General features: G+C 38.5%; 1 protein-coding gene across 1 annotated transcript in view; it reads left to right on the forward strand.

Moving 5' to 3' along the window:
• Positions 1-25,107, forward strand: part of RAD54B (RAD54 homolog B) — a gene marked incomplete at its 3' end in the record, with an annotated part of 63,286 nt that overhangs the window by 33,865 nt on the left and 4,314 nt on the right. Inside the window, exons 4-13 of the mRNA XM_080339809.1 lie at positions 6,426-6,626; positions 9,834-10,121; positions 12,683-12,845; positions 13,548-13,773; positions 17,959-18,166; positions 18,714-18,853; positions 19,436-19,726; positions 21,109-21,284; positions 23,547-23,808; positions 25,037-25,103. Coding sequence (XP_080195935.1) covers positions 6,426-6,626; positions 9,834-10,121; positions 12,683-12,845; positions 13,548-13,773; positions 17,959-18,166; positions 18,714-18,853; positions 19,436-19,726; positions 21,109-21,284; positions 23,547-23,808; positions 25,037-25,103 — 2,022 coding nt within the window. The remainder of the gene's footprint in view (positions 1-6,425; positions 6,627-9,833; positions 10,122-12,682; positions 12,846-13,547; positions 13,774-17,958; positions 18,167-18,713; positions 18,854-19,435; positions 19,727-21,108; positions 21,285-23,546; positions 23,809-25,036; positions 25,104-25,107) is intronic.

Raw genomic sequence — 25,107 nt, forward strand, 5'->3', positions numbered from 1 at the left:
GATTATGGATTGTATTTCTGTAGGCTTCCTTGCCCGTTCCAGTTCACAGAATGGACTGTGTGTCTCCACTTAGCCACTGTTGAGTATTTTCTTTCCACCTCTTTGTTCAGTTACAGATTTATGCTTTGTTTTCAGCACACTATTCAGACTATGTTGAATTAATTAACTAATGTGCTTTTTTTTCTCTGGTGCCCATCATGATGGCATCTGAGTGCTTCACAGATGTAATGATGTTTCCCAACATCCTTGTGAGATATTGAGGTTGGTATAATCTGCACTTTCTAGGAGGTAATGCAGGAGCTGAGGGACAGAGAGAATAAAACCAAAAAGGCCCGTTATTTCTGAAGGTGCAGCCTGAATCAGCTAGGATTATATTATCTCAGTGCTTCAGTATACCATACGGTTAATCTTTCCAAACCACAACTTCCATTTGCACACGTGAGTGTTCACTGTTACTACAAATGAGACTGAATTGCCAAGCAGGTGCTCAGACAAATGTTTATTGCTGGTAAGTTGGGGTTAAATGACTTTCCTTACATCACAGAGTGGCTCTAGAAGACATGAAAGTGAAATCCAGTTCTCCAAGGGACTGTTGAGCTTACCTAACCATAAGGGTAGACTTTCTGTCCTTGCAGTCTTGGCTTCCTTCCTCACACACCTTTAGCAGCTGAGGGGTCGTGGAGGCAGCAGCCGCTCCTTTGCTCCTGCCGCTGCCCAGCAGCTCAGTTCTCTGCCCCGACTGAGAAGGAGGTGCTGCCGCGATGTAGTGCAGCATGTTTTCTGTGAAGAGTTTATCACTAACGCATATGCACAATGGAGCAGACCAGGTTACTGGAACAGTCTTATTTTTGACATCTCCAAACTTTGCTCAACTTCACAACCTTAAAACCATTCATTTAATGGAAGCTGGGGTTTGGGGGATGGGGTGGGGCATAACATAGTTTTGTACCACAGGGCTGTAGATGTTAATCTTTCGGCTTTTAGAGCAAATTAAAATTTCTAAAGAGATTATTCCATATAATTTGATGTTTTCATCTACATAAGGCAGGTTGTAGTTCTTATCTTTACCCTTTGGGATAATAAAGTGAATGACTGCTTTAAGAGGTCACTAAACTCATTGTAGACCATTAATATAGTGGCATGCAGTGTATTGCCCAGTGAGCTTTGCATGTGTTTGCTGACAGCAAGGAAACTGAAAGACTGAAAATTTTTCAGGTTGAAGAGCAGAAAGTGCCAAAGAGACTTCAGGGAAAATGGTACGATGATCCAAGACTTAGTTACTGCTTTGTCTTTGCTGACTAAAAATTATTATTTGCCTGATATTGTGTCCTCCACTAGTCCTAAACTCAGAATTGATTTGTGTTTGTCTTGCAGGGTGTGATCAAACAGATCCAGTTCAAAAGCTTAATTGCCTCCATGTCTTTTGTTCCTCCTAAATCTCTCCTTGCCTCAGTACTACCCACATGGAGAACAGTTGCTGAATCCCATTCTGTAAAATTCTATGGAACAGCATAACAATTATAGTAGTTTTATGTTTACTATCTTTAAGACTACCTCAGAAGTCTTAAAATTGGAATTAGGGAAAAAGTTTAACTAGAAGGATGTGGGAAAAGGAGTGAGCTCTGTTTTCCAGGAGGTTGGGTTGCTCTGAGTGCTTTTATGGGCTCACCTGCTTGGCATCTTTAATGTTGCGATGCCTTGTTGTCGTTAGCTGGTTTTTTCCACCGTGACTTTTCACTTAATTTGATTAAGGAACTTTTTAGTTGCTTCCTGTGCTCAGAAGGTGGAGATGAGGCTGGCTTTGTGGAGCGGGTGGTGGCAGGCGTGGGGGGTGTCTGCAGCAGAGCGCTGCCACCGAGCTTCGGCTGTGACTCATTCAGAGCCCAACTCTCCTTCTACCTCAGACCCGATTTTTGGCTCTGTCTACTTCTCTTTTTAATTCTTTAACACCATAAAGCACAACTTCGATCAAAGTTGTCTTCTCTAAATTACAATGTTTGCATTTCAACAGTGCTTTTTATTCAGCGGATTCAGAGCAGTTGAAGGAAATGTGTCGTTCATTCCCTACTCACAATGTGGAAGTTGAGCTGTGGAGGTGTGGAGTAGCTTGACAGATCCCGTGGTTTTAAAATCACCCCAATCTAACAGGAGCTGCCACAAAAAACGGGGCAGCCTCCCTGTCTCCTTGTTCCAAGCTCAACCTATCCCTTGCCTGCACTGACTCTAGTTTCAGATGGAATTCACTGAACTGGCTTGTCTGCAGCTGGCGGATGAGAAGCAGAGGGGGAGAGGGAAGGACAAGCGAGCTTACGGGGGAAGGAAAGGTGAGCCTGTGGGCTTTGGCAGCAACCTGCAGCTGGATGGGGTCAGCTCACCCATGAACTGCACCTCAGGCCAGGGTCACTGGTGTCCTGCTCACCAGAGCATAGAGTCATACAATCATTTCAGTTGGAAGAGACCCTTGGGACTATCGACTCCAACCATAACCTAGCTTTGGCACTAAACCATGTCCCTAAGATCCTCATTTAAACACCTCCAGGGATGGTGAGTCCGCCACCTCCCTGGGCAGCCTGTTCCTGACAGCCCTTTCCATGAAGAATTTTTTCCTAATATCCAATCTGAGCCTCCCCTGGTGCACCTTGAGGCTATTTCCTCTTGTCCTATCACTTGCTACTTGGGAGACCAACACTCCCCATGCTACAACCTCCTTTCAGGTAGTTGTAGACAGTGATAAGGTCTCAGCCTTCTTTTCTCCAGGCTGAACAGCCCCAGTTCCCTCAGCTGCTCCTCCTCAGACTTGTGCCCCAGACCCTTCAACAGCTTCATTGCCCTTCTCTGAACTCTCTCCAGCATCTGAATGTCCTTCTGATGATGAGGGGCCCAAAACTGAACACAGTATTCGACGTGGGGCCTCACCAGTGCTGAGTACACTGGCACAGTCACTTCCCTAGTCCTACTGGCCACACTATTCCTGATACAAGCCAGGATGCTGTTGGCCTTTTTGGCACACTGCTGGCTCGTACCTATACATACCGTGCTGCAAGCTACAGGGTTCAGTCTACTCAAAATGCACGTTTGAGTTACTTTTGTAATCTTTCATAACACAGCTGCTTTCCTGGTGCACTGGCAGTAACCTAATGCACTTAATGACTAAATGATGCATTTTCTCTAAATCCTGCCCATCGGAAACTGGTTAAACTAGTTTGCCATTGGATCACTCCACCGTCCCCTCTCTTGGATCTTGTTCCACTTTCTGTAAATCATCACCTTCCTGAGGCTGCTGAAACTTCTCATCTCAACTAGGTTATGCTTTATATCTTGAAACTTAAGCCCTTGCTTTCTCAACCAGCAAGAGAAAGCGTTTTTATTTGTGGAAACTTTTCAAAGCCTTATTAGCCACGTCTTTGAAGTCCCCAAGCCCTTCATTCTGGGAGGAAACACATGCTGCTTGCTGGAGTTTCTTCATGGTTAAGAAAACCGCACTCCCGGGCTGGGTGGTTTACTGTTCAGGGAGAAATGAGTGGGCATGCTTTCCTGATCTTTCTCATACTGTGGTGTACACATAGTTCCTGTTACTTATTATTGTCAGTCCCAACTGATTAACTGCAGAGCTCAGAATTTACAGTTGCACTGTATCTTCCAGGGTCTCAGCAAACCCAGCTCTATTTAAGACACTGTCTACAGTCAGTGAGCAGCAAGGGCTTTACTGTTGACACCGTTGCTCTCTGTACCCTTGTATCAAATACTGAACTTAATCCCCATGCGTAACATACCTGCCTCATTTCAATTCTGAAAGTTCCTGACACTGAATTTATCAAATTTGGATATTCTGCTATTGCACTGGAGTAAATCTTTGAAGTTAAATAGCTGTGATGCTGAATTAAAAAAATATATATATAAGATAAAAAGAAGAATGAATGCAAGTACCTAATCAGCATTGGTGGTGAACAGGTTTAGGTTTTCTATTCAAGGCAATTCTATGGAAGATAATTTTGAGAGGATGTAATTATTTTTACATAAAAATGTTTAATTTTTTTAAAAAAGGAAAGTGCCTTAACACTTTTATCTGAGACTATTCTGTAGTTACAGGCAAAATGAAATACTTTATGTGGCATACAAACAAATTGGATGTTTTTATAAACAGAAATTATAATAGAAGACAAACAGAGAGAAGAAATGTGAGTATCACAGAGGCTGTTGTTTTTCTTTTTTCCTGTAGGAACATGGTAGTATTGTATGGAAAGTTGGTGCCCAACTTGCTTCTCACTGGGTGCAGGTTGCCTTGGAAATCCTTTTCGGCAAAAGTCACTATTACAAAATGCTAGCAGTTTCCAGATCTGCTTCTGAGCTATTGGTTTTCTTATTATTTTAAATGAAGTAGGGATAATAAAGGTTTGAAGGGTTGTTATTGACCTGAAAGTTAACCTACTGGTGCTTCAGACACCACCACGCTGGACTCCCTGAGTAAAAGAGCAATGACCATAAAACAGATCTCAGGGGTCACTAAACCCATGTGGGAGGTCAGTGGAGGAGACGAGGAGGTGGTTGTTTGTTCATGGAGGGCTGTCCTTCAGGAGACAAGAAGGAAGTTCTGAAATGAGGTCTCTCCGGTTCTTGCAGTAACAGTTGCTTAAAATCTTAGTACGAGCAAAGAAATTGCTGATTAAGAGAATCAGTTTGAAAAACAAACAGAAAAGAATCTTGTATTTATTTTGTTAAATCAGTTTACAGTTAGAAACTCAATGTAAAATCAAATTAGTCTATTGTATTTTTAGCAGTGTACAAGTTTTCTTTCTTTCCCAGCCCCCCTTCACTCCTCTTAATCTTATTGCTTGTGGTTACTGAAGATCCACTAGAGCCCTTGTACCTTTTTGCAAAACTGCAAGGATTTATTCTCGCTTTCTGGCTGGCTTCCCAGGTTTCATCTACAAAGCATCCCCTACATTTCAGAAAGAGCTGCTCTATTCCGTTTTCTCATCCCTCTGGGCTGCACCAGTTTTCAGGAGCTGCCCTATTACTCCTTAGAGACGGGGCATCTGTCACATGAAACACTACACATGTTGCAGGCTGATGCCCTGAGGAAATATCCACCTATGGAAAATCCCATCTACATTAGACACTGGGTTAGCACAGAGTTCTATACAGATAATAAGTCTTTTAGAGAGCTTTGGCAAGAAAATTCTATTCAATAAATAAAGCATTTTTCGCTTAAATAGTACCTTTTTAGTAAATGCTAGTCTGAAAAATTGTGCTTATTTTAGGCGTGTAAATTATGAGTCTGCCTTAAACCTTGACAGAGTGTTTCACTGTATTAAGAATGTGTAGACTTGATGTATAAGTGACAAAGTTGCCTCTTTATTGGACCATTATTGTGAGCAAAAACTTACTCTTGCTGCTTGTCCTTTAAGTACCAGCACACTTGCAAATTTTGGAAAGGTTAGTCTGTGGCATAAGCACTTTTTTGTAACAGATTTGTATAGTGTTGAATCCCAGATGGAATCTAAGGAGCAAACCGATTTAAGCCTTTAACCAGCATGCAAGGGTATTTTAATGAAAATTAGTCCGATTCTCCCTTTGAAGCTGTGCATGTGCCGAAAAGGAATGCTACAGATATTCCTTTAGGTAATGCTGGGGACTTATCTACCAATACTTATGTCAGATGGCTAACTCTTGAAAGCATGTGTTTATTCTTAATCAATAGTATAGTCAACTGCTGTCTGTTCTATTCTGATTTCTTAACCTTATGAACCTAAGTATTTCCTATTACTATTTACATCTCTGATACTTATGATTAGGTAACCGCTGACAAATCTAAATCCATCTAAGCCTAGTAACAGCATTGCTGCAAACTCAAGAGATGGTTTGTTTCAAGATTTGCACAATTACTTATTTTTAAAGGGCATAAGGAAAGGAGTTGAAATAATCTTTTGCATTATTACAATTATGGTTATTCTGCAACTTAGTGCTAATGATTTCAGTCTCAGATCTGGTTCCTGGCCTCGTTTGCCCCCTTTCCTGAGCTATTCCTGTCCTTGCTTCCAGAACATTGCCCAGACCCATCTCACCAGGACCCTGTTTTCAGTTTCTCCTGTGGTCTTTTTTCCTCAGCCTTTCCTTGTATTCTTTCTCCACACTCATCCCCTTGTATGTCAAATCAGGAGCTCACTCATGTAGCAAGCAATGCGCTTTTCCTGGAAGTGCATACTTTCCAAAAACAATTTAATGGTTCCTGTTTCAGGATGAGTCCTTATGTGCTGTTCTGTCTCAGTTTGAACTTATCATCAGCAGCCCAGGACAGGAAAAACACCGTTTTGTTTATATAAGATGAAATGCATAGGTTGTCCTTGATTTGTTTGAAATGCAAATGACTGTATAGTTTGCCAAGAGAACCTGAGATGTTCTTTGTTATTTTCTTTCCCTTTTAGATGCATTGTATTTGCCAGCATCAGGGACAGCAAAGGAAGCAGCAGCTCAGGAAGAACCTGAGTGCCTCGTGAAATATTTCAGTGTTGTGTGGTGTAAGGCATCAAAGAAAAAGCACAAGAAGTGGGAAGGCGATGCTGTTCTTATTACAAAAGGAAAGTCAGTAATATTGAAAGATATGGAAGGCAAAGACATTGGAAGAGGTATTGTAGATTTGCATACTTGTGTAAGTGAACAATGGGCTTAAAATTACTGTGCTTCGAGTAACAGAGACAGAGCTCTTTAGATAATTTAGAGTTATCCATACCAATGTCAACCACAGACTGAGAAAAAGGTTGTTTTTTCAGAGGAGAGTGTGGGGAGACCACAAGAAAGCTTTATCTTTCTTACATGTAAGGCAGATGCATGGGGGAGGCTGGAGCAGGCTGAATAACATTATTCACAGAAACACCAACTACTAATCCAAGGAGAGATCTGGAAATGAATGGCTGTACTAACTCAGCAGAGGTGCCAAATGAGGGATGAGTAGTTGCTTTTGGTTGCTTACACAGTGCATTGGAGCAGGTGTTAAAATTATGGGAAAATACACAGGTAAGTTCCTTGTAGATATTCCAGTCAGTAGTATGGCAGCCAGGAATGTCAGAACTTGGGTCTTTACATTTCAGCCAGTCAAACAGCTAAAAATATTATCTTTGTTGGAAAGACAAGCAAGTAGCAACATTTTCCAGCCAAGCCAAAGTCAACTGTGTAGCAATTTTTAGTTATGTAGTTTTAGCAGCAGCTGCTGCTGTAAGACTCAGTTTGGGTTGCTATCAGAGTTAAAAATAAGACTTGCAAACTATAGGCTGCAGTCAGCTTGAAGCAGTCATTTTTTACTGAAAGCAAAGCAAGAATTAGCTTTGCAAACTGAGCCAAAGGTGTTTTGTAAGTGAGCAGGATTGGACAATGTTGCTACAAAAATATAATTTGATTGATTTTAGGGCTAAGATGGCTTCTCTGCTCTCTTGTTACAATTGTGGCATTGTGAGCTTATTAGGACCAGGCAGTTTTGATTTGCAAATCAGTCTATGACTTAGAAGTTAATTTGAATTTATTTATAGCAAAGCAATATATGTACAGGCTTGCTTGTTTTTGAAAAAGGCAGAGAGAAAGAGTAATGCCTGGAATGCATCCGCCACTACCCTGTTCTTGTGCCTTTTTCTAGTCCTGTCTTCCTGAATTAGCAGAAAACACAGTAGAGAAATGGCTGTTCTGATTTTCGCTGATAAATGTATTATATATATTTGTATATATTTGCTGTGTTTGGTGGTGTCAGGGAGCACAATGATGCCAGTGTCATTGGTGCTAACTTGCCCATTCAGAGTTGCTTTCAATGCATGTTAGTTCTAAGAAAATCATAAATTGATCCACTTAAGCACTGTAAGTTTTAATTTCTACAATTATTCTGTAAGCCCATTGAGTGAGAAGGGAAGGTTGGTAGTGGTGCTTACCTCCAGAATTGCATTTAATATTAGGAAGTTTACAGTGAATGTGAATGAGCATGAAGGATTATTATTTTTAAATGGGAAAAAAAGGCAAAGATAGATATTTTTTTTTTTTCCTTATATCTAGGGCTGGATCCAAGAAGGGGCATGGGAGCCTAAAACCACCATAGCCTGTAGCTTGTTTTCAAGGCGGCAGAACATCGTGCCTTTTTCCCCTGCAAATGTCCTAATTCCTTAATAATATATTACAGAGAATTTAGGAAGCACTCTCTTGTTCCTTAGTTTATGTTATAAAACAGCTATTTCTGACAGTTGCTTAAACATTTGAGCTTTGAAGGTTTGCCTTTTGCCTTTCCTAAGTTCCCATCTACCCTTAAAGCCCATCCTATCTTGGAATTAGAGTCTTCAGAGTGGAATTTGAAAGATCCTGCATGAGGATACACCTGTATTCAGTATGCTCAGAATGAAGCTATGCAGGGGCAGTAACAGAAAATAAAAATGCAGAGCAAAGGAGAGGTCATAAATGCCCTTTCCAGGCACCTGATTTAGGAAGACGTGCATTTTCTTGTGTTCTGGCATCTTTAGCCTTTTCCTGAAAGCAAGTGTTCTTCTGTCAAAATAAGGATCACAGTGTGTTTTGTCATGCATTTAGGGGAAGGGAATTAAAATATCCCCCTTTCCCCTTTGGCCAGGCGATTTTTCAGCACTTGCTTGGACCATGAAACACCTCAGTAGATTTATTCTCTTAAAGGAATTCAAATCCAGATCTCCACACTCCAACTCCTTGCAAAAGGCACATCCCTAGAAATGGGAGACCTGAGCTTTGCAAACAGCTCCCAGCAGTATTTATGTGTAGTGTTTGTTGGGTAAAATATGTGTAAAACCTTGGAGAGTTTTGCCTTTTTCACAGGTGCTTTAGCTGCTGGTCTACGCAGTCACGTTTTTTGTGTTTTGGCCCAACTAAGGATCCAATCCTGTTTATTCAAAGTGGCACAAGTTCAACAACTAGGGTAAAGAGCATTCCTGCTTCTAATTTTGATGTAGAAATGTGGCTTTGACCTCCCAGAGCTAAGAAAAGATGTCTCCCATTTCTTATATGAGAGCTTCACCCACTAGAATGCTATTTAAAAGAAGGAACCACCATTATTTCCTACATCTTTATCTTAAGAGAAAGTTGCAGCTGCAGCTCTGTTTTGTAGTGAGACCAATAGTAAGTGGTAGCTGCTCTGAGAATGCCCACCCGATGTAGTCCCTAAGGGGAACTATTGAGCTGATAGATAAATCCTGGCAAAAATCAGGCATATATGTTTCAGAGCATATGTAGAAGTAAAGATTTCAGATACATATGAGTCCTTAATTGAAAAAGCTAGTTTAGAATGATTTAAAAAAATATAATATTCTATCTAGATCAGCAGCCAAAGAGGGTAGTGTTGTTCGTGTCAGGCCAAGAAAGGAAGGAAAATGAACCCAGAATGATCATTAGTTGTGAGCAAGTTTAGAACTAAAGCAAACTGCTAGATTGGACATGGCACTTAGTGCCATGATCTAGTAAACGGACTAGAGTTGGACCAAGGGTTGGATTCGATGATCTCTGAGGTCTTTTCCAACCCAGTCGATTCTGTGATTTTATGATATGGGGCTGTTTCTGGAAATTCTCTTAAATGGATATTTGACATTCAGTAGAACTGATTGTGGGTGATGGTGATAGAATATTTACTGGCATATTCTGGTATCTAATTGTGATTATTAGCACTGAAATGTCAAGCTCTATTAAGGAGGGGAAAGGCTTTTGGGTTCATATGTGTACCAATACAAATGCTTAAGAATCAAATACCTGTTGGCAGTTTTGTTTATTCTTCCTGCAGGTGTTAAGGAAGTAGTATTTGCTGTGTTGTCCTAATTGCTAATTTTTTTGTATTATTTTAGGTACTGGATATAAATCTAAAGAGCTAGACAGTCTTGATGAAGGCCAAACACTGATGGTTGGAGGAAAAGAAATTGAAGTGATGGGTGTAATTTCAGCAGATGACTTCAGCAGTGGCAGGTGTTTTCAGGCTGGAATAGGGACACATTACACAGACCAAACTTCTTTATCTCAAACTAACATGAAACCATTCTGTAAACCATTCAAGAGTGTCTGTCAACCCAAAACTAAAGAGAATATGCTCAAAGATTCTCAAAGCTGCAAACCTCGCCACGATCCAAATGCTTCAAGTAAGATTCAGATTTTTAAGTTTCTTTAAGCATCCTCTGGCTCTCAAAAAAAACCTGAATGTGTAATCAAAATTTTCTTGTTCCGCAATATATTACTAAAGTATTTCTGACACATGGTTCTAGTGTTTCTATCAATATCATGTTAGGATTTTATCATGTGTGTTTCTAACAAGTGAAACGCTCTACACTGCATAAAGTTTCTCATTGTTGTTACAAGATGTCTGTAGAAACAAGTTAGGGTGGTTTCTGAGAGTTCTGCCCAAACAAATGAGTGTATTGATCAGAGAAACAGTCTGACACATGCTGAAAGTTCTAGGTGAGTTCCAGCTTCCCACTGGGGTCAGTGAAGCACTGACATAATATGACAGCACAGTAATTACAGTGCAGGATCAGTAATAGAGAGGTTAAGCCAGATTCAAAGAATTGCTTATGACAGCACCTGATCCTGCACAGCCAGCAAGTGGAATTACGCTCCCCAAACCTAACCAGATGCATTTCGGAATAGAAGTTTTGTTTTATGATGCTTGAAGTACCGTGTGCTGAAGAGCCATGAGAGTTCACAAATTGCATAGAAACAGGCTGGTTAAGCACTTGTACAAGAGGGTTCCTGTAAACGTTTGGTAGCTGCAGGAAGTGGCTTTGCTTATCTAAATACGAAGCGCTCTCTGTTCTGTCAATAACAAACCATTCAGGAGTTATATTCTGCTGATGCCTCTATCTTTCAGATGGAAGATAGACATGAGTTTAAAAAAATGTTACTAAGCGGAGCAATGCATATTAAAAAAAAGCACAAATATATTTTATGTTCTTACTATAGTTACACCTCCATTCTACTTCTTACTTCATATCCTGAGACTATGGAACTTTCGAAAGCTGCTACCTGGCTGCTATGTAAATAAACAATGAAATCTCAATCAAGTGGTAATTAGTGATATCATTGGCCTTTTTGTAAGAGCAACCTTATAAACACCAGCTTCTGGTCTGAATTCAACTTATGTTGCATCTAAGAATGTTCCTGTGGTTGCAAGATGATACTGCCTTAGCTTCCTAATGTAAAATCTGGCAAAGACCTGATATATTCAATGCTCAGATTAACTTCTTTGTTGTTTTTGCACTAGTCTGTCAAAAAGCTGTGGTTTATTTTAGTTCTTTGTCTCCTGAGACGCTTCTTCTGATGGATCTAAGTACCTTTTATGAGATTTCCCTACACTGCCTGATACGAAGTGTCCTCAACACATCAGTAGGTTGTGCTCTCAGTCATTAGTGTTGCCCACACGGGAGAATTGCATAGTTTATTTAATGCCTTGTTGCATAAGCTCTTTCAGAAGTAGTGGAGATAGATACTTTCCTAGACCTGGACCTTGGGACTGGAGCATTCAGAGGTTTTCATGTTGAGATCTATGCCAACAGCTGGTTAAACTGCAGGTTCTTCAGAATGGGAAGCCATTTATCCTTGTGCTCAGCAGAACAGGGCACAGTGACAAAGATGTAAATCCATGTCTTTTACATCTGATTTTTAAGCACATCATTGCTCTTCTGAGCCTTGTTTCTTCCCCATCTCTGAGGCTGCAAAATTTTCTCAGAAAAGTTACCTTTTTGTCACCACTGGCTCTTATCTGTACAGGCATGCGATTTGATGTAATTTATTAGAACTCAGCCCTTTGTCAGTAGGATACAAAATCTCCCTGAATGATACAAGCCATCGACCAGCGTATTCCCATGAATAAATTATCAGTATAGATCTGCTCTGGTGACATAGCAATACCAGCAGCTACACATTGCTTTCTCATTCTATCTGCTGACAATACAACTTTTCAGTGAGAATGTGTGGCATCAATATAAGCAACCCAGTATGGATACTGTCTGGCCATATTATGACATTACAGTTTGTAAACAAATTATGGCAAGCAAAAATATCATTTAGATGTCGTCAAAGAATATATCCCAGACTTCATGCTCTCTTTGCCTCTGTGTCTTCAAACCTGTCAGCTTCTTTTATTGCTGCACTGTGGCAGCCTTTGTCAGCTCACTCGCAGTGCTTCCCTGTTTTTTTTTAAGATTCTTGTCTTTTTATTGGTGTTTCTCAGGCAGAGAAGTCTTTCTGGGCAGCTAGAAGAGTATCCCCTTGAAATGTAGTGTCTAGACTTTATGTAGGTAATTGTTTATGTTCCTTTTCTTAAACTTTCCTTTAATAAGCCTTTTAGAACTTCCTCTGATTTAACTCTATGCATTCAAAGTCATCTTGCAACATTCATTAGGTAGGCAGTTTCACCTCGTGTTAAAATATACTCAGATTTCTCAGTTTTTCACCTTCACCTTTGACGAAAGTGCATACTATTTGGGAACCCTCTGTAAAAGGATTTTGTATTTAGAAAGCTATCTAGATGCTCCATTGGTAAATCCATTTTCTGTCTGAGAATGGTAAGTATATCAAACAGTATATTTAACAGTCACTAGATCATTGATTTTACTCTGTAGGTGAGTTATAGAAATTATAATCTTTGGTAGCAGACTAAAAATAGTGATTTTGTGCAATACTTGCATATGTTTTGAACTTCAAGATTCTCTGGTTATGCCAAGACCAAATGCAAGTCATCAGTGGACATTCAATAAAGCTGGTTTACCTGTGGTGGATGTAGTTGTGGATCCATACATTGCAAATAATCTACGACCACATCAGAGAGAAGGAATTATATTTCTATATGAATGTGTAATGGGAATGAGGTAAGACAATAATTATCCTTTTGGCTTTCAATACCTGTAGTATTTTCATGCCCGTGTTCGAAATTAAACAATTCGAATAGGAAGTTTCAAGCAATTATTCAGTTAATTAATAATAGTAATTTTCCCCCAGTAAAGGTTATTTTTTGTGACCTGTATGTAGCATAATGCTTGCTGTGACTTTGCCAGATGTGATGAGAAGCTGCTGCACCAAAAGGCCTGTCAGTTCTACTGCAAATACGAAGTCTTGTGAACATAGATTGCAATCTAAACTGTGCTAAAGCACACTGCTTTCTGGGATTTATAATTCATATAATTCATACTTATTCATATAATTTATAATTCAGGTGTTTAGAATAAAGAAGCTGCTGTGCTAGCCTGCTGAAACAATACAGTAGTATTTTCAAAATAATTTTCTCAAATAATAGATTCATATTCAAAGGTATATTCAAATTTTTAAAATATTAGATAATATTTATATATAGTTTATTTGGTTTTGGAGGACTAAAGCATTAACCTAGAAAGTGATGAATTTTACTCTAAGGTCTTCTGGTATAACTGAATGAAAACCTCCAGTAGAGCGTAAGTATAAATAGGTTCTTTATGCTTCAGAAAACAACTACAAGAAGCAATTGCCTAAACCAGTTGTGAATAATTATAGATATGTCTTTTAAGTTGTTACCACCACCTAATTATATCTTACAGAGTCAGTGGCAGATTTGGAGCTATTCTTGCTGATGAAATGGGCTTAGGAAAAACATTGCAATGCATTGCACTTGTCTGGACTCTTCTGCGTCAAGGGGTCTATGGGTGCAAACCTGTACTAAAGCGAGCGCTGATTGTCACCCCTGGGAGTCTGGTAAAAAACTGGCAAAAAGAATTTCAGAAATGGTTGGGAAGTGAAAGGATCAAAGTCTTTACAGTTGATCAGGTAAGACTTATTTCTGAAAGGGAATTAGGTCATATTTGGCTCAGAGTATTGGATTTGTGATTTTTTTCTCCTCTCCTTTTTTTTTTTTAAAACCAGAGACCAAAACCAGTAATTCTCTATTAATATTTATTTGCAATACTTTATTTCTCCTTCAGGTAATTATCTATATGGGCATTTAGCTGTCAGTAACCAGGTCCTAACTCAAGCTCACCTGCCTGTGTAGCATATGTCTGTCTTATCTTCCCTCAGCCTTCACCTTTGAAGATATAAGAGGTGACATCTGCTCCATGTGCCTCTTCAGTTCAAAGAAGAGCTTTCTGCTGTCTATCAAAGCGCCCACCTTCCCTGCTTTATGTACCAGAGCATCTACCTTGACTGACTTGTATTCTGTTTCTCTGGTAGTTGCTTCTTTTTCGTCTTTGTTTCATCTGTGTGTTTCAGGTTACTTCAGAAAGTTATTCCCTTTACTGTCACTGTCAATGATGAGGTTTATGTCAGGTTAATTTAAGGTCATGTGAGTTACCAAGCCTAGAGGCTCAGTGTTAGATAATGTGAATATCTCTTATCTCTAGAAGAAAGCAGGCAATTACAAATCTTAATAAAGAAGCCGATGATGTTGATCCCTTTCGCTTTTATAGTGGAGCTGTTCCCAGTGGTGATGGCATTCCCAGGTTGCTGTAGGGCCTGGATGAATCCCATGTGCTGACAAAGTATTTTATCTCTTAATCTCCTTGTTATACCTTTAGGGTTTTGTCTTTGGTTTTGAAAATATATTTATTTTCCAAAATTATTTTTTAACCTAATAGTTCCATACAAGTAGATGGAAGAAACAAATTGTATTTCATTCTAAATATAACTTGATTCTTACATAAACCAGATTTGCTTTTAGTTTCTTTCATTATCCTTATTATCTGTATGGAAGAGCGAATATTTCAGATGAAATGGAAGTTTTCAGACTGTTTTTAAACTCTTTTTTAGAGTGCATGAAATTTTGTAACAATCATTATTTCTTTGAATTCCACTCATTATTTCCAAACCCTTGAAATTACTGAACCTACTCATCTTCCACTGAGGACAATCTACATGTAATAGGTGCTCTTTCCATCATTTGCTTTTTGTAGTTACTTGTTCAAGATGTGGAAATGAAGCAAACTGACTTGTCAGGAACTCTAATGTAATATAGGCTAGGATGAGAATTATGGAAGGTTTTAAAAGAAATGGACACAAGGCAAAATATAATGGCAACATGTTACCTGACAAGGTAGCTAGGAATAATTGAACATCTTCTTGCAGTTTTTATGGATAATCTTGGGAGGATAAAACCTGAATTTGCTGGCAGTTACTATGACCCAAAATATCAGTCGCTTTCTTTTTCTTTTAATTTAAATAACTGATATTCTTACTCATCTCATTGGAGCCACTTGGATTGAGATCACTCAGCAGCTTTTAAGATTTTTCCCAAATAACAAGGGAACATTGTCATGCAAAAGGAAGACACAATATGACTTGCCTGGGGTACAATGAGGTATTTCAAAATAATTTACCGTCTGTCATCTCTGGAAAAACAGCAATTACCATACTGCTACTTCTCCCATATAACTTAAAAGGAAGAGCTTGTCTCAAAGGTTTTTTCTATTCTTGCCTGGAAGGAATGCATTCAAAGAACTGGCAGACTTTTTAAAGTGTGTTAGGTATGTTTTCCTCACTTTCGCACTGAAGCACCTCGAACTGATCCTGCCCGTTTAGTAACAGACTCTTTAAAAGGCAGGACGTTATTCAATACTTCTGTTAAAATGCAAATGTCATGTAGAGGGTGTTGCTTTTAAAATGAAGACATCCCCACAAAGGTTGCATTTCGGTCTCGTTAATCCATGTTATCAGCATTTGAGATCTGTTTGAGAGAATAACTCCTTTATCTGTTCGCAGAATATCCCTTCTAGTGGTGTTGTTCTGGTTTGATTTTTAAGTAAAAATATCTGGAGAATTAATTAAATCATGGTTTACATTGCTTCATGGTTCAGCATTTAATTTATGCTTCACCAGCTATATTGGATTTGGACTAGTGCAAAGAAGGGTCTATTTGAAGAGTAAGTCTGGGACATTATGGAGCTCTAATACTGATTGACAATTTCTCCATATGTAGCTTCTGGCAACTCACTTAAACCTGTCAAGTCACTTTGGGTAGCTGTGAAAATGGAGGCTATAATACTTATATATCTTGCAACCAGTTAAGAGGATAAATTGATTACTTTAAATTAGCTTGTACATTTATTTTAATTTTTAGTCCATCATCCACTGTTGTTATTATATACGACAACGGATATATTATGTTTAGCTCCAGGGGGGCTTATAATATGTCAGGACTCTCCTGTGTTTTTTAAGGGGTCCAGAAGAGTTGATGATTTACCAGGGGAGGGTTGTTGGAGACAGTTTCCCAGTGGCCCCATCACTTTCCCCGTAGTTTCAGCTTACACCCAGCAAGTGTAGGAAATCAAAATGATTTATGAACCCTGGGCATCTTCTGCTCTTGACTATCCCAAGAGAAGGTCAGAAAGGCATCACGTCTGTCTGCAGGGCTGCAATGTGGAGCTTGAATACTGGGCAGGGACAACATTGGGTGTTGCCTACAGGGCTCCTCTCTGTCTCTCTTCCTGTGTTGGGAAATTTACTGCTTCTGTTTTGAAACTGGCAGTTAACTACAGAAACAACAGGAATGCTCGGGCCCCATCCAGACACCTGGGGAAATGGGTGCCCGCCCTTGTTACCTGCTCCTCACTGTTCCTTGCTTCCCTCGGCGTGTGCTGGGCCTCGTCCTGAGCAGCATGTGGGGACTGATCTACCACAAGGTACTTTGTGAGATTAATGTGCCAGATTCGGCCCACAGATTCATCTCAATTGCCTGCTAGGAGGCTCTAAAGGTTGTGATAATTAAGTGGTGCTGCTTTTACAGTGTATTACACCATCTGGCTCCAGACTTAGTTGTCTGTGTTTGGTAACTGATCTTGTTTGGAAATAAAAATACCTTCCTAGTCTCTAGCTTGATTTGCTTTCACAATTAAAGAGGTTTTTCAGCTTGTCGGAAGGGTCCATAGCCTGCTTAGTGAGCATCGTTAGGAAACCGGAAGGAGCACGCAGGGAGTGAGTGGCTGGAGCTGAGCAGATGCCCCCAGAGTACATTTTTCCATTTTTATGTATAATTGCAAGACAAGTGAGCAATAATAGTACATTCACAAGTTTGTACAGAAATGTAAGTATTTCTAGGAAATTTTTTTGGAAGAAGCTCCCCATCACATTACAGTGACCTTTTCATTTATTGTGTCTCTTTTTAAAGCTGGTTTTGTCTCTAAGGACTAGAACTCTGTAAGTTCTGTTCTGCTCAGACTCAAGTGCAATCATATGGGCAGCTCCTGTTGGTTTTCCTTATCATCACATTTAGTAACAAACAAGTTCTGGTTATTTAATTTAGGAGTTGAACAATAAGTCTTGATGTCTCTTGCAGGAAGAGGATCTGAAGGGTTTGTAAGGATAAAGAGGCTCACGACCGTTTTCTGACCACCGATACAGGGTTTAGAAATCAATTGCATTTATTTACCAATATACAGGCACTGGTTTTGGGGCTCATTTTGGGCTCTGTTTTCTGAGTCCCAAGTTGCCCTTACTTGTTGGCCAACCCATAAATGTTAAGGGCTTTTAAAAAAGTTAATACCGTATTCAGTTCAAAACTACAAGACAAGTTTTAGGTCGGCGGAGTGTGGTAACTTCTTACTGGACCACATGACTGCACCCTTCAGCTTGAGATCACAAAGCGAAGCTACTGGCAGCTGCTTCTGCCTCTGTTATCTTGGCTTTAACTATTCGTTTGAAGCTTCCCTAAATGCTGGGACTGGGGACCTGTTACAGGGAACCTGTGCTTTTCACTGTCGCAGTAATGTGGCTCAAAGGATTTGAAGGCCTAAAAGAATAATACATTTTCTTTTAATGAGGTGGTAAAAGTCTAAATTGCTGTATCAGATCCCATATTTCCTTTGCAAATTAGGAAAGAAGCAATAATCCAGACTCCAGGAGAAGATAGTAGATGTCTTGTGTCATGCCAGAAAAATTTCTGTAGGCACTGGATGTTTAAGGAATATGATGAGAGATCTCAAAAGAAATAGTTGTGTGATATGTTCTCTTTTATACCTGCAGGACCACAAAGTAGAAGAATTCATTGGTTCACCACTTTATTCAGTTTTGATAATCAGTTATGAGATGCTACTCCGATCTTTGGATCAAATTCAGGCTATAGAATTTAATCTCCTAATATGTGATGAAGGACATCGTCTGAAAAATAGCTCTATTAAGACAACTACAGCCCTCACAAGTCTGTCGTGTGAGAGGAGAATTATCCTTACTGGTTAGTATCTGTAACTGCTTTTGGTATTTAGCTATGCTAATAGTATTAGGTTGGGGTAAAGGAAAAAGCTATTTTAAATATGACAGGAGCACAGCATACATTTTGGCAATAGATACTAAATGCAGAAATCTGGGGTCTTGGAAAAGCAGATTATTTATTTATTTATTTATTTTTAAATAAATGCAAAATTTGTCCAACTTCAAGGACAGACAGGGAGCCTGGGAACTTCTGTAAGGGAATCAGGACTCTGTTTGCATACACTCAGTGTTTTCCTTTGCAGTTATTTAGTAAAATTGATTTAGAACTTGACTTTTTAAATTCCTTTGTCAAAACCACTATATGTGCAGTCAGCTTAGTTGGGGGGACAGTAGTTTATTAATCATGATAAAGTTCTAGATTAATTCAATACTCTGAGTAATTGACATTGAAGCAAAACATTTGTTTTCAGGATGTGTTCTCAACATTAAACCCTGTGTTCGATGATTTTACTTCTGTCATTTTCAAGAAAAAGTTACCAAATGCAGAGTTATTTTTTTTTTCTTTCCAGGTACTCCAATCCAAAATGACTTGCAAGAATTTTATGCATTAATAGAGTTTGTGAATCCAGGAATACTTGGTTCTTTATCCACATATAGAAAGATATATGAGGAACCGATTGTCAAGTCTAGAGAACCTTCAGCAACAGAGGTATATTTAGAAAAAAAGTGCAGTTATAAAAGAAAATTCATAGACAACACTATGAAATTTGCTTTCTATGGAATAAAATAAAGTTCAAGACTAATAGCAGCAAAAGCTTTTCAGCTTCATACTTGAAATAAAATCTATTGTTCTCCAAAGGGGGCTGGAGGAATACATGCACATTGAGATCTCAGCATTTCAGCTGCCTATTAATTATCAGGGAAAAATTGTTCTTCCATCACCTTGCATTCCCAAGAATGCCATGTGAATTACCATATGATGATACTTTATTCATTCTTTGTTTCTCCACGGTACTGCAAAATTTGCGTCAGTTAAGAAATTCTAAAATATAATCCGAATCCTGGGTGTCTTCTGGGACATTCTCTTTCTTTACATAAGACTTTAGAAAACAGACTTAGAACTAAGATGATGCAGTAGCATTAATTGGAGAAGAATGGATCATTATAGTCCCATGTTAGAAAGTGGTATCACACATTTAACATATTCTTTAACTACCCTAATTAAAATCATACAGAAAATTATTGTGATGAAGTGCAAGACTGTCATTAATTTTGTGCTTTGTTCTTTTAGGAGGAAAAGGAATTGGGAGAAAAAAGAGCAGCAGAACTCACGCGTCTCACTGGACTCTTTATTCTTAGGAGAACTCAGGAGGTTATAAACAAATTTCTGCCCCCCAAAAAGGAGAGCATAATCTTCTGCCGACCAACAGCGCTGCAACTTGAATTGTATCGAAAACTGCTTAGTTCTCAAGTTATTAGGTTCTGCCTACAAGGCAGGCTGGAAAACAGCCCTCACCTAATATGTATAGGAGCTTTGAAAAAACTTTGCAATCATCCATGTCTTCTGTTTAAAGCTATAAAGGTATCTATTTGTGTGGGAGTGGGTGCCTGCAATTAGTCATTTCAGCAGACAAAGGTCACTGAAACTATGTTATGGTCAATGTGCCTGTTACTTAAGGTCATTTCCATATTCTCTTCTCAAATACACCTTCCTTTAGATCTGCTTTCAAAAACCCAGATGTTAGGAAATATGAATGTGCTCAGGGAAGGTATCTCACCAGTTTCCCATTGCCTTATGGTATTTTCTTGTTATTCGTGTATTTTCCATCTTAATATTTTCTCTGCATATTTGTAAAAATTCATATAAATGTGAATTTTACAAAGAAGACACTTAGGTAGAGGTTATTCTGTGTGCTCTTTTTGCTGATTCCTCTGAAACCTCCCTGTCCACATGATCATTTCACTCTCTCGAGCTCAGTGACACTGGGAACTTCAGGCTCAAGATGCCCATGGTACCAGCTGTCTCCATGTCCCCTTCTTCTGGGATCCTATCACTATATACATCTTGTTATTTCTATAGAAGTGTTCTCATTCCTATAGGTAAATAATGTGATAGTTAGAATTTGGTAATACTAACTTCCGTGGCCACTAAAATTCCAAGTAAGGTGAGAGGAAATGTAAATCTTAAAAGGTGTTCTTTGTGTCTTGTGGGAATGTCCACAGCACAGACCTCCCTGTAACTTTCAACTCTGCCAAGTGAAGTTCATTGCCCTTACTTCAAACTATAAGCATTAGAAATTGTTGGTATGTGAAAATGTAATGCTTTAGAAGCTATAGGGATGGAAAAGACTATATATGCCAGTCATTTATTACTGTTGTGGTTTTGGTATTTGAGTAGTTTGGCTTTTTCCTCCCTGTGAAACATATTTTTTTCAAACTACAGCAAAATAGTACCTGTATTTCTTGTATTTTATTGGTTTTACTTGTTAGCTTTTCTTCATTTCCATGTGCATAACTGAATCTTAATGACAGCATCTTCCTAAAAATAGTCAATGACTGGGAAGTTCCATAATAAGGTATTATGGAATTGAGAAAGAATAAACAGGGTATTATTTTTTGCCCAAAGTTTTAGATATGGCTTTGTTGTGGATGTGCATCTGTGTGGTTGTTTATGTAGAGAAGTAGAAATAAAACACATTTTTCAGTTTTAAGTATTTTAGCTTTCTGCTCAGCTGCAAACAACGTCTTAGATTAGAGGTTGTAAACCAAATTAAGTGCTATTAGTATTTTAAAACTGTGCCTTCAACCCAGTGTTGGGAGGTTGTCGTGCTTACATGAAACACTACTTCATGGCAGCTTTTGATGTGTCCTTTTGTCTTTGTAAGAAAAATATAGCAAACTTTAGAAAAAAACCTGAAACATATTAGAGGGGATATAGAGCTTGAATCCTTTTATTTTCAATAGGAAAAAAGCTGTGACCCTATGTCTGATGAACATGATGAGTCCAGTCTCTATGAAGGTCTGATAGGTGTCTTTCCCCAAGATTATACTTCGGATACTTTCTCTGAAACGGATTCAGGAAAATTGCAGGTGCTGGTGAAGCTGTTAGCAGCAATCCATGAGCTCAGCCCCTCTGAAAGGCAAGTGCAAAAGAGAGATAAAAGGGAGATAATGGGATATTGTTTTGCTTTTCTAATGCATGGGGATGTAATATTCAAAATAAAGGTGTTGCAACTATTTGCAGAGGTACCAAGGATGTTTATTCATTGTACTCCAGGCTCTTCCTTGTTCAATTACTAAACTAGGATTTGTAGGTGACATAATTTCAAAGTTACTCTTCATGTTTTTTCCAGATAAAAATCCTTGTATTTTTCATACGTAGTTCCAACAACTAAATTTGCTACAACCCCTATACTATGGCATTGTATCTTTACTTGCAAAGACTTTCCAATGCTTTGTATCTCCTTGAGAAGCTGTATTCACATATTAAATATTTTAAATTTCACTTAAGTGTTTTTAATTACCAGATTATAAATTATTTCCTCTTTAATCACGTTTAAGTGTTTAGTGCTTGCAGCCTTTTCTGCTCAGGGCAGCCAGATGCAACAGGTGAACCTGCAGAGCAGCTGCTCATTTCCCCCATGGTAAAAGCCACCGATATGTAGGAAAACCTGTGTTTATCATGGGGTCATAGGATGCACGTGGTTTGTTACTATAGAATTGCTGAGTCATGGGAATCTCACATGACCTTGTATCCCATGATGACTTTTTTATGTACTCATGCCTTAAAGCTGAGCTATTCCAGAAGTATTTAGCTTTTAACTTTTATTTAAATTGATGCTTAAATAGGATATGCTGTAATTCAGTAGCAGGAGGTAACAGCGGATCTCTTCACACTGATGTAATGGAGTTTGTTTTTTCCTGATGCTCTCTTTACAAATCAGAAAGCTGAGCCTATCTTTGGAATTTATATGCCTAACATCCATTGAAACCAGTGACAGCTAAATATAGAAATGTACTGGCTTTATTTCTTGTTGGTCAAAAGAAGCAGGGGGATCGGGGAAAAGCACCTTTGCCTGTATCAGTGCTATAGGAGCTACTGAGCTACAGCTGGTGTTGAGGCATAATTTTACGTCTTTAAAAGTCCGTTACTTTAATTCAGTGCTGATCATGTTTCTTCTTCTTTTGTTTCTCTGCTCACATTAGTACTAAATAGTTTTTGCTACATACAGATTCAATTCCAGTCCTGCTATAAAACTTATATTCTTATTTTGAGTAAAAACAAAGGTATGAGTTTGGGGTTGATTGACAAAAAAATCAGTCTAGCAAAGTCTTTACAAACAAGTCTTGGATGTAGTTTGATTGTAGAGTCAACTATAATAATAAAAATACTTTAAAACCATTTAAAAATATTAATTTGCCAGATTTTCCCTGAAATTATTTGTCTAGTTCTTCAGTACTTGTTTTAGATCAAAAATTGTTCTAAAAAATGGAGCAGCTTTGATGGAATTTTGTACATTTAGTTTAAATTATTGCAGACCTCCAAACAAGATCTAGCGGAAAATGCCCTAACTGTGGTTATTATTTTATTTATGCCTCAAATTCAAATTATCTTTCTTTATCCCTTCAGTAGAATAATTCTTATTATCTGGGAGGACAGAAATTCAGGATTTGCACAACTCTGAAACTTATTTAGTAAAAATTTTAGAGAAAAAACACTGACATAATGTAGGTCATTAGTGCAAAGGATCAGGAGACTGAGTTTGCTTTAAAAAAGTAACAATGACTAAAGTTCAGACCATATTTTTTGTGATATCTTTCAGCATCCTTCATCCCAGTTTTTTTCAATCATAAAATGTAGGAAAGAGTCATAGAATCATAGAATCGTAGAAGTAATTGCTTTTGTATTTGACTGTCATGATTTTGTTTATTAGAATTTTCTGAGGTTGTCTATAGCAGTTCACAGTATCTTTTTCAGTAAGTAGAGTCATATATGCATATTATTTATCAGCTGCTACAACATCCTCACCCTCTACAAATGGTGTCTTAACAGCACCTGTTTTGCATAAATAGATATATATATTTATATTTAAAAAATCCCGGATCTCTGTGGCTGATTCTGAATCCCCGTAGTCTGTGCATTAAGCCAAATTCTTTTGCAAAGGAAAACATTCATTATTTAGCATTTGAATGTTTGACAATAGGTACAACGTATCCAAATCTAGTATGTTCTTCAAATTAATTGGAAATATTCTGTTTCTTAGGAAATATGAGTGACCTCAGGTTGCTATGTAATTTTTGCTTTACTTGTAATTTTATTTTCTTTGATGTTTTCAGTAATTTGTCATTGGACTTTACCAAGGTCTAAGATGATAAGGTAACTTTGTTTTGCTCTTTGACAGAGTCGTGCTGGTATCCAATTACACTCAGACATTAAATGTATTACAAGAGACATGCCAACGTTATGGATACTCTTATACTAGACTTGATGGAAACACTCCTGTTTCCCAACGGCAACAGATTGTTGATAATTTTAATAGTAAATTCAGTCCAGCTTTTATCTTTTTGCTGAGTTCAAAGGCCGGCGGAGTAGGACTCAATCTGGTTGGAGCATCTCATTTGGTCCTGTATGATATCGACTGGAATCCAGCTACTGATATTCAGGTCTGATAGAACCGTGTACATGGGGGTCAGGGTGGGCTTCAAATGAGATGTTGATTTTTGGCTTTACATCTCTTATTGCTACCCAGCTATCACATTGCATCTGGACAAGTATATTGCTGGAAGAAAACTGTCTGAGAAGAAGTGAAGAAACATTTTTTGTCATGTTATGTATGTTGGTATCATTAGGGTTGCTATCAATTTGCAGTACCTGAGAAAAAGGGAGAGGTTCAGGTCAGAATTAAGAGAATGAGAAAATCATGTGGCAGTGATGCCAGAAGAAAGAAAACAAAGCCAGTTCAGTGCTATTCTTGTAATGGCACTGTTGGACTCCAGGTATTATTTAGTTGGCATAAATGTTCGCTTAAAATAGTCCTTAATGATGACAATTCTAAAAAAATCTTTTTATAAATGCAGTAAGAAACTTTATTGTTGAGTAGTGCTGTGTGCTTAATACTGGAAGTCAACTCTGATCCTTGGCCCTGCTTCTGTTTTAAGTGTGAATTAGTACCCTCATGTGGTCACTTCTCTTGCTGCGTGGAACAGTCTGCTGAGTCAGGCAGAATGGCTACAGGTTGCCAAAGAGCACAGGCCACGTTGTGGGTACTTGTACCTGATATGTACGTGTAACCCTTATGTTTTTGACAAAAATCATATAACAGTACTCAGTTACATTTTGTTTGTTTAAGAATTAAAGGGTGCGTGAAACACTAATTTTACAATTTTAAAGAAATTGGAATGTCATTTTTAAAGCTGTATTGTAGCAAAAAACACTTGGAGATGGTGAACAATGATGAGTGTTTAGGGACATGGTTTAGTGCTAGGGTTAGGTTATGGTTGGACTCGATTATCCGGAGGGTCTCTTCCAACTGAAATGATTCCATGATTCTGTTCTCTGAAATATAAAACAGCTGCTAATGCTTGGAAAACAGGTATGAAGAGGGGATTTCTGGCAAGAAAGAGGTGAAACCCCTACCTTCCTACTACAATACACAGAAAGAAGGGAGGATAAATGGCAGAAAGCAAATTATGTTTTCAAAATTATTCACAGCTAATACCAGAAAATTATAAAAACAGCCAAGGACTGTTATTGAGGAATGCTTTCTTGGGACAACATCTTTTCAATGGTGTAGCGGAACTGGTAATTTGATCAGTGGAGGCCACAAGTTCCAGCTGAAATACTATCATACAGAAGGTTGTTAATGCTCTTCCTGTCTTTTTTTTTCTTCAGGCAATGGCCAGAGTGTGGAGAGATGGTCAGAAACACACTGTACATATCTACAGGCTGCTAACCACAGGTCA

Source organism: Nesoenas mayeri (assembly GCF_963082525.1).
Source record: "Nesoenas mayeri genome assembly, chromosome: 2".
NCBI classification, from domain to species: domain Eukaryota; kingdom Metazoa; phylum Chordata; class Aves; order Columbiformes; family Columbidae; genus Nesoenas; species Nesoenas mayeri.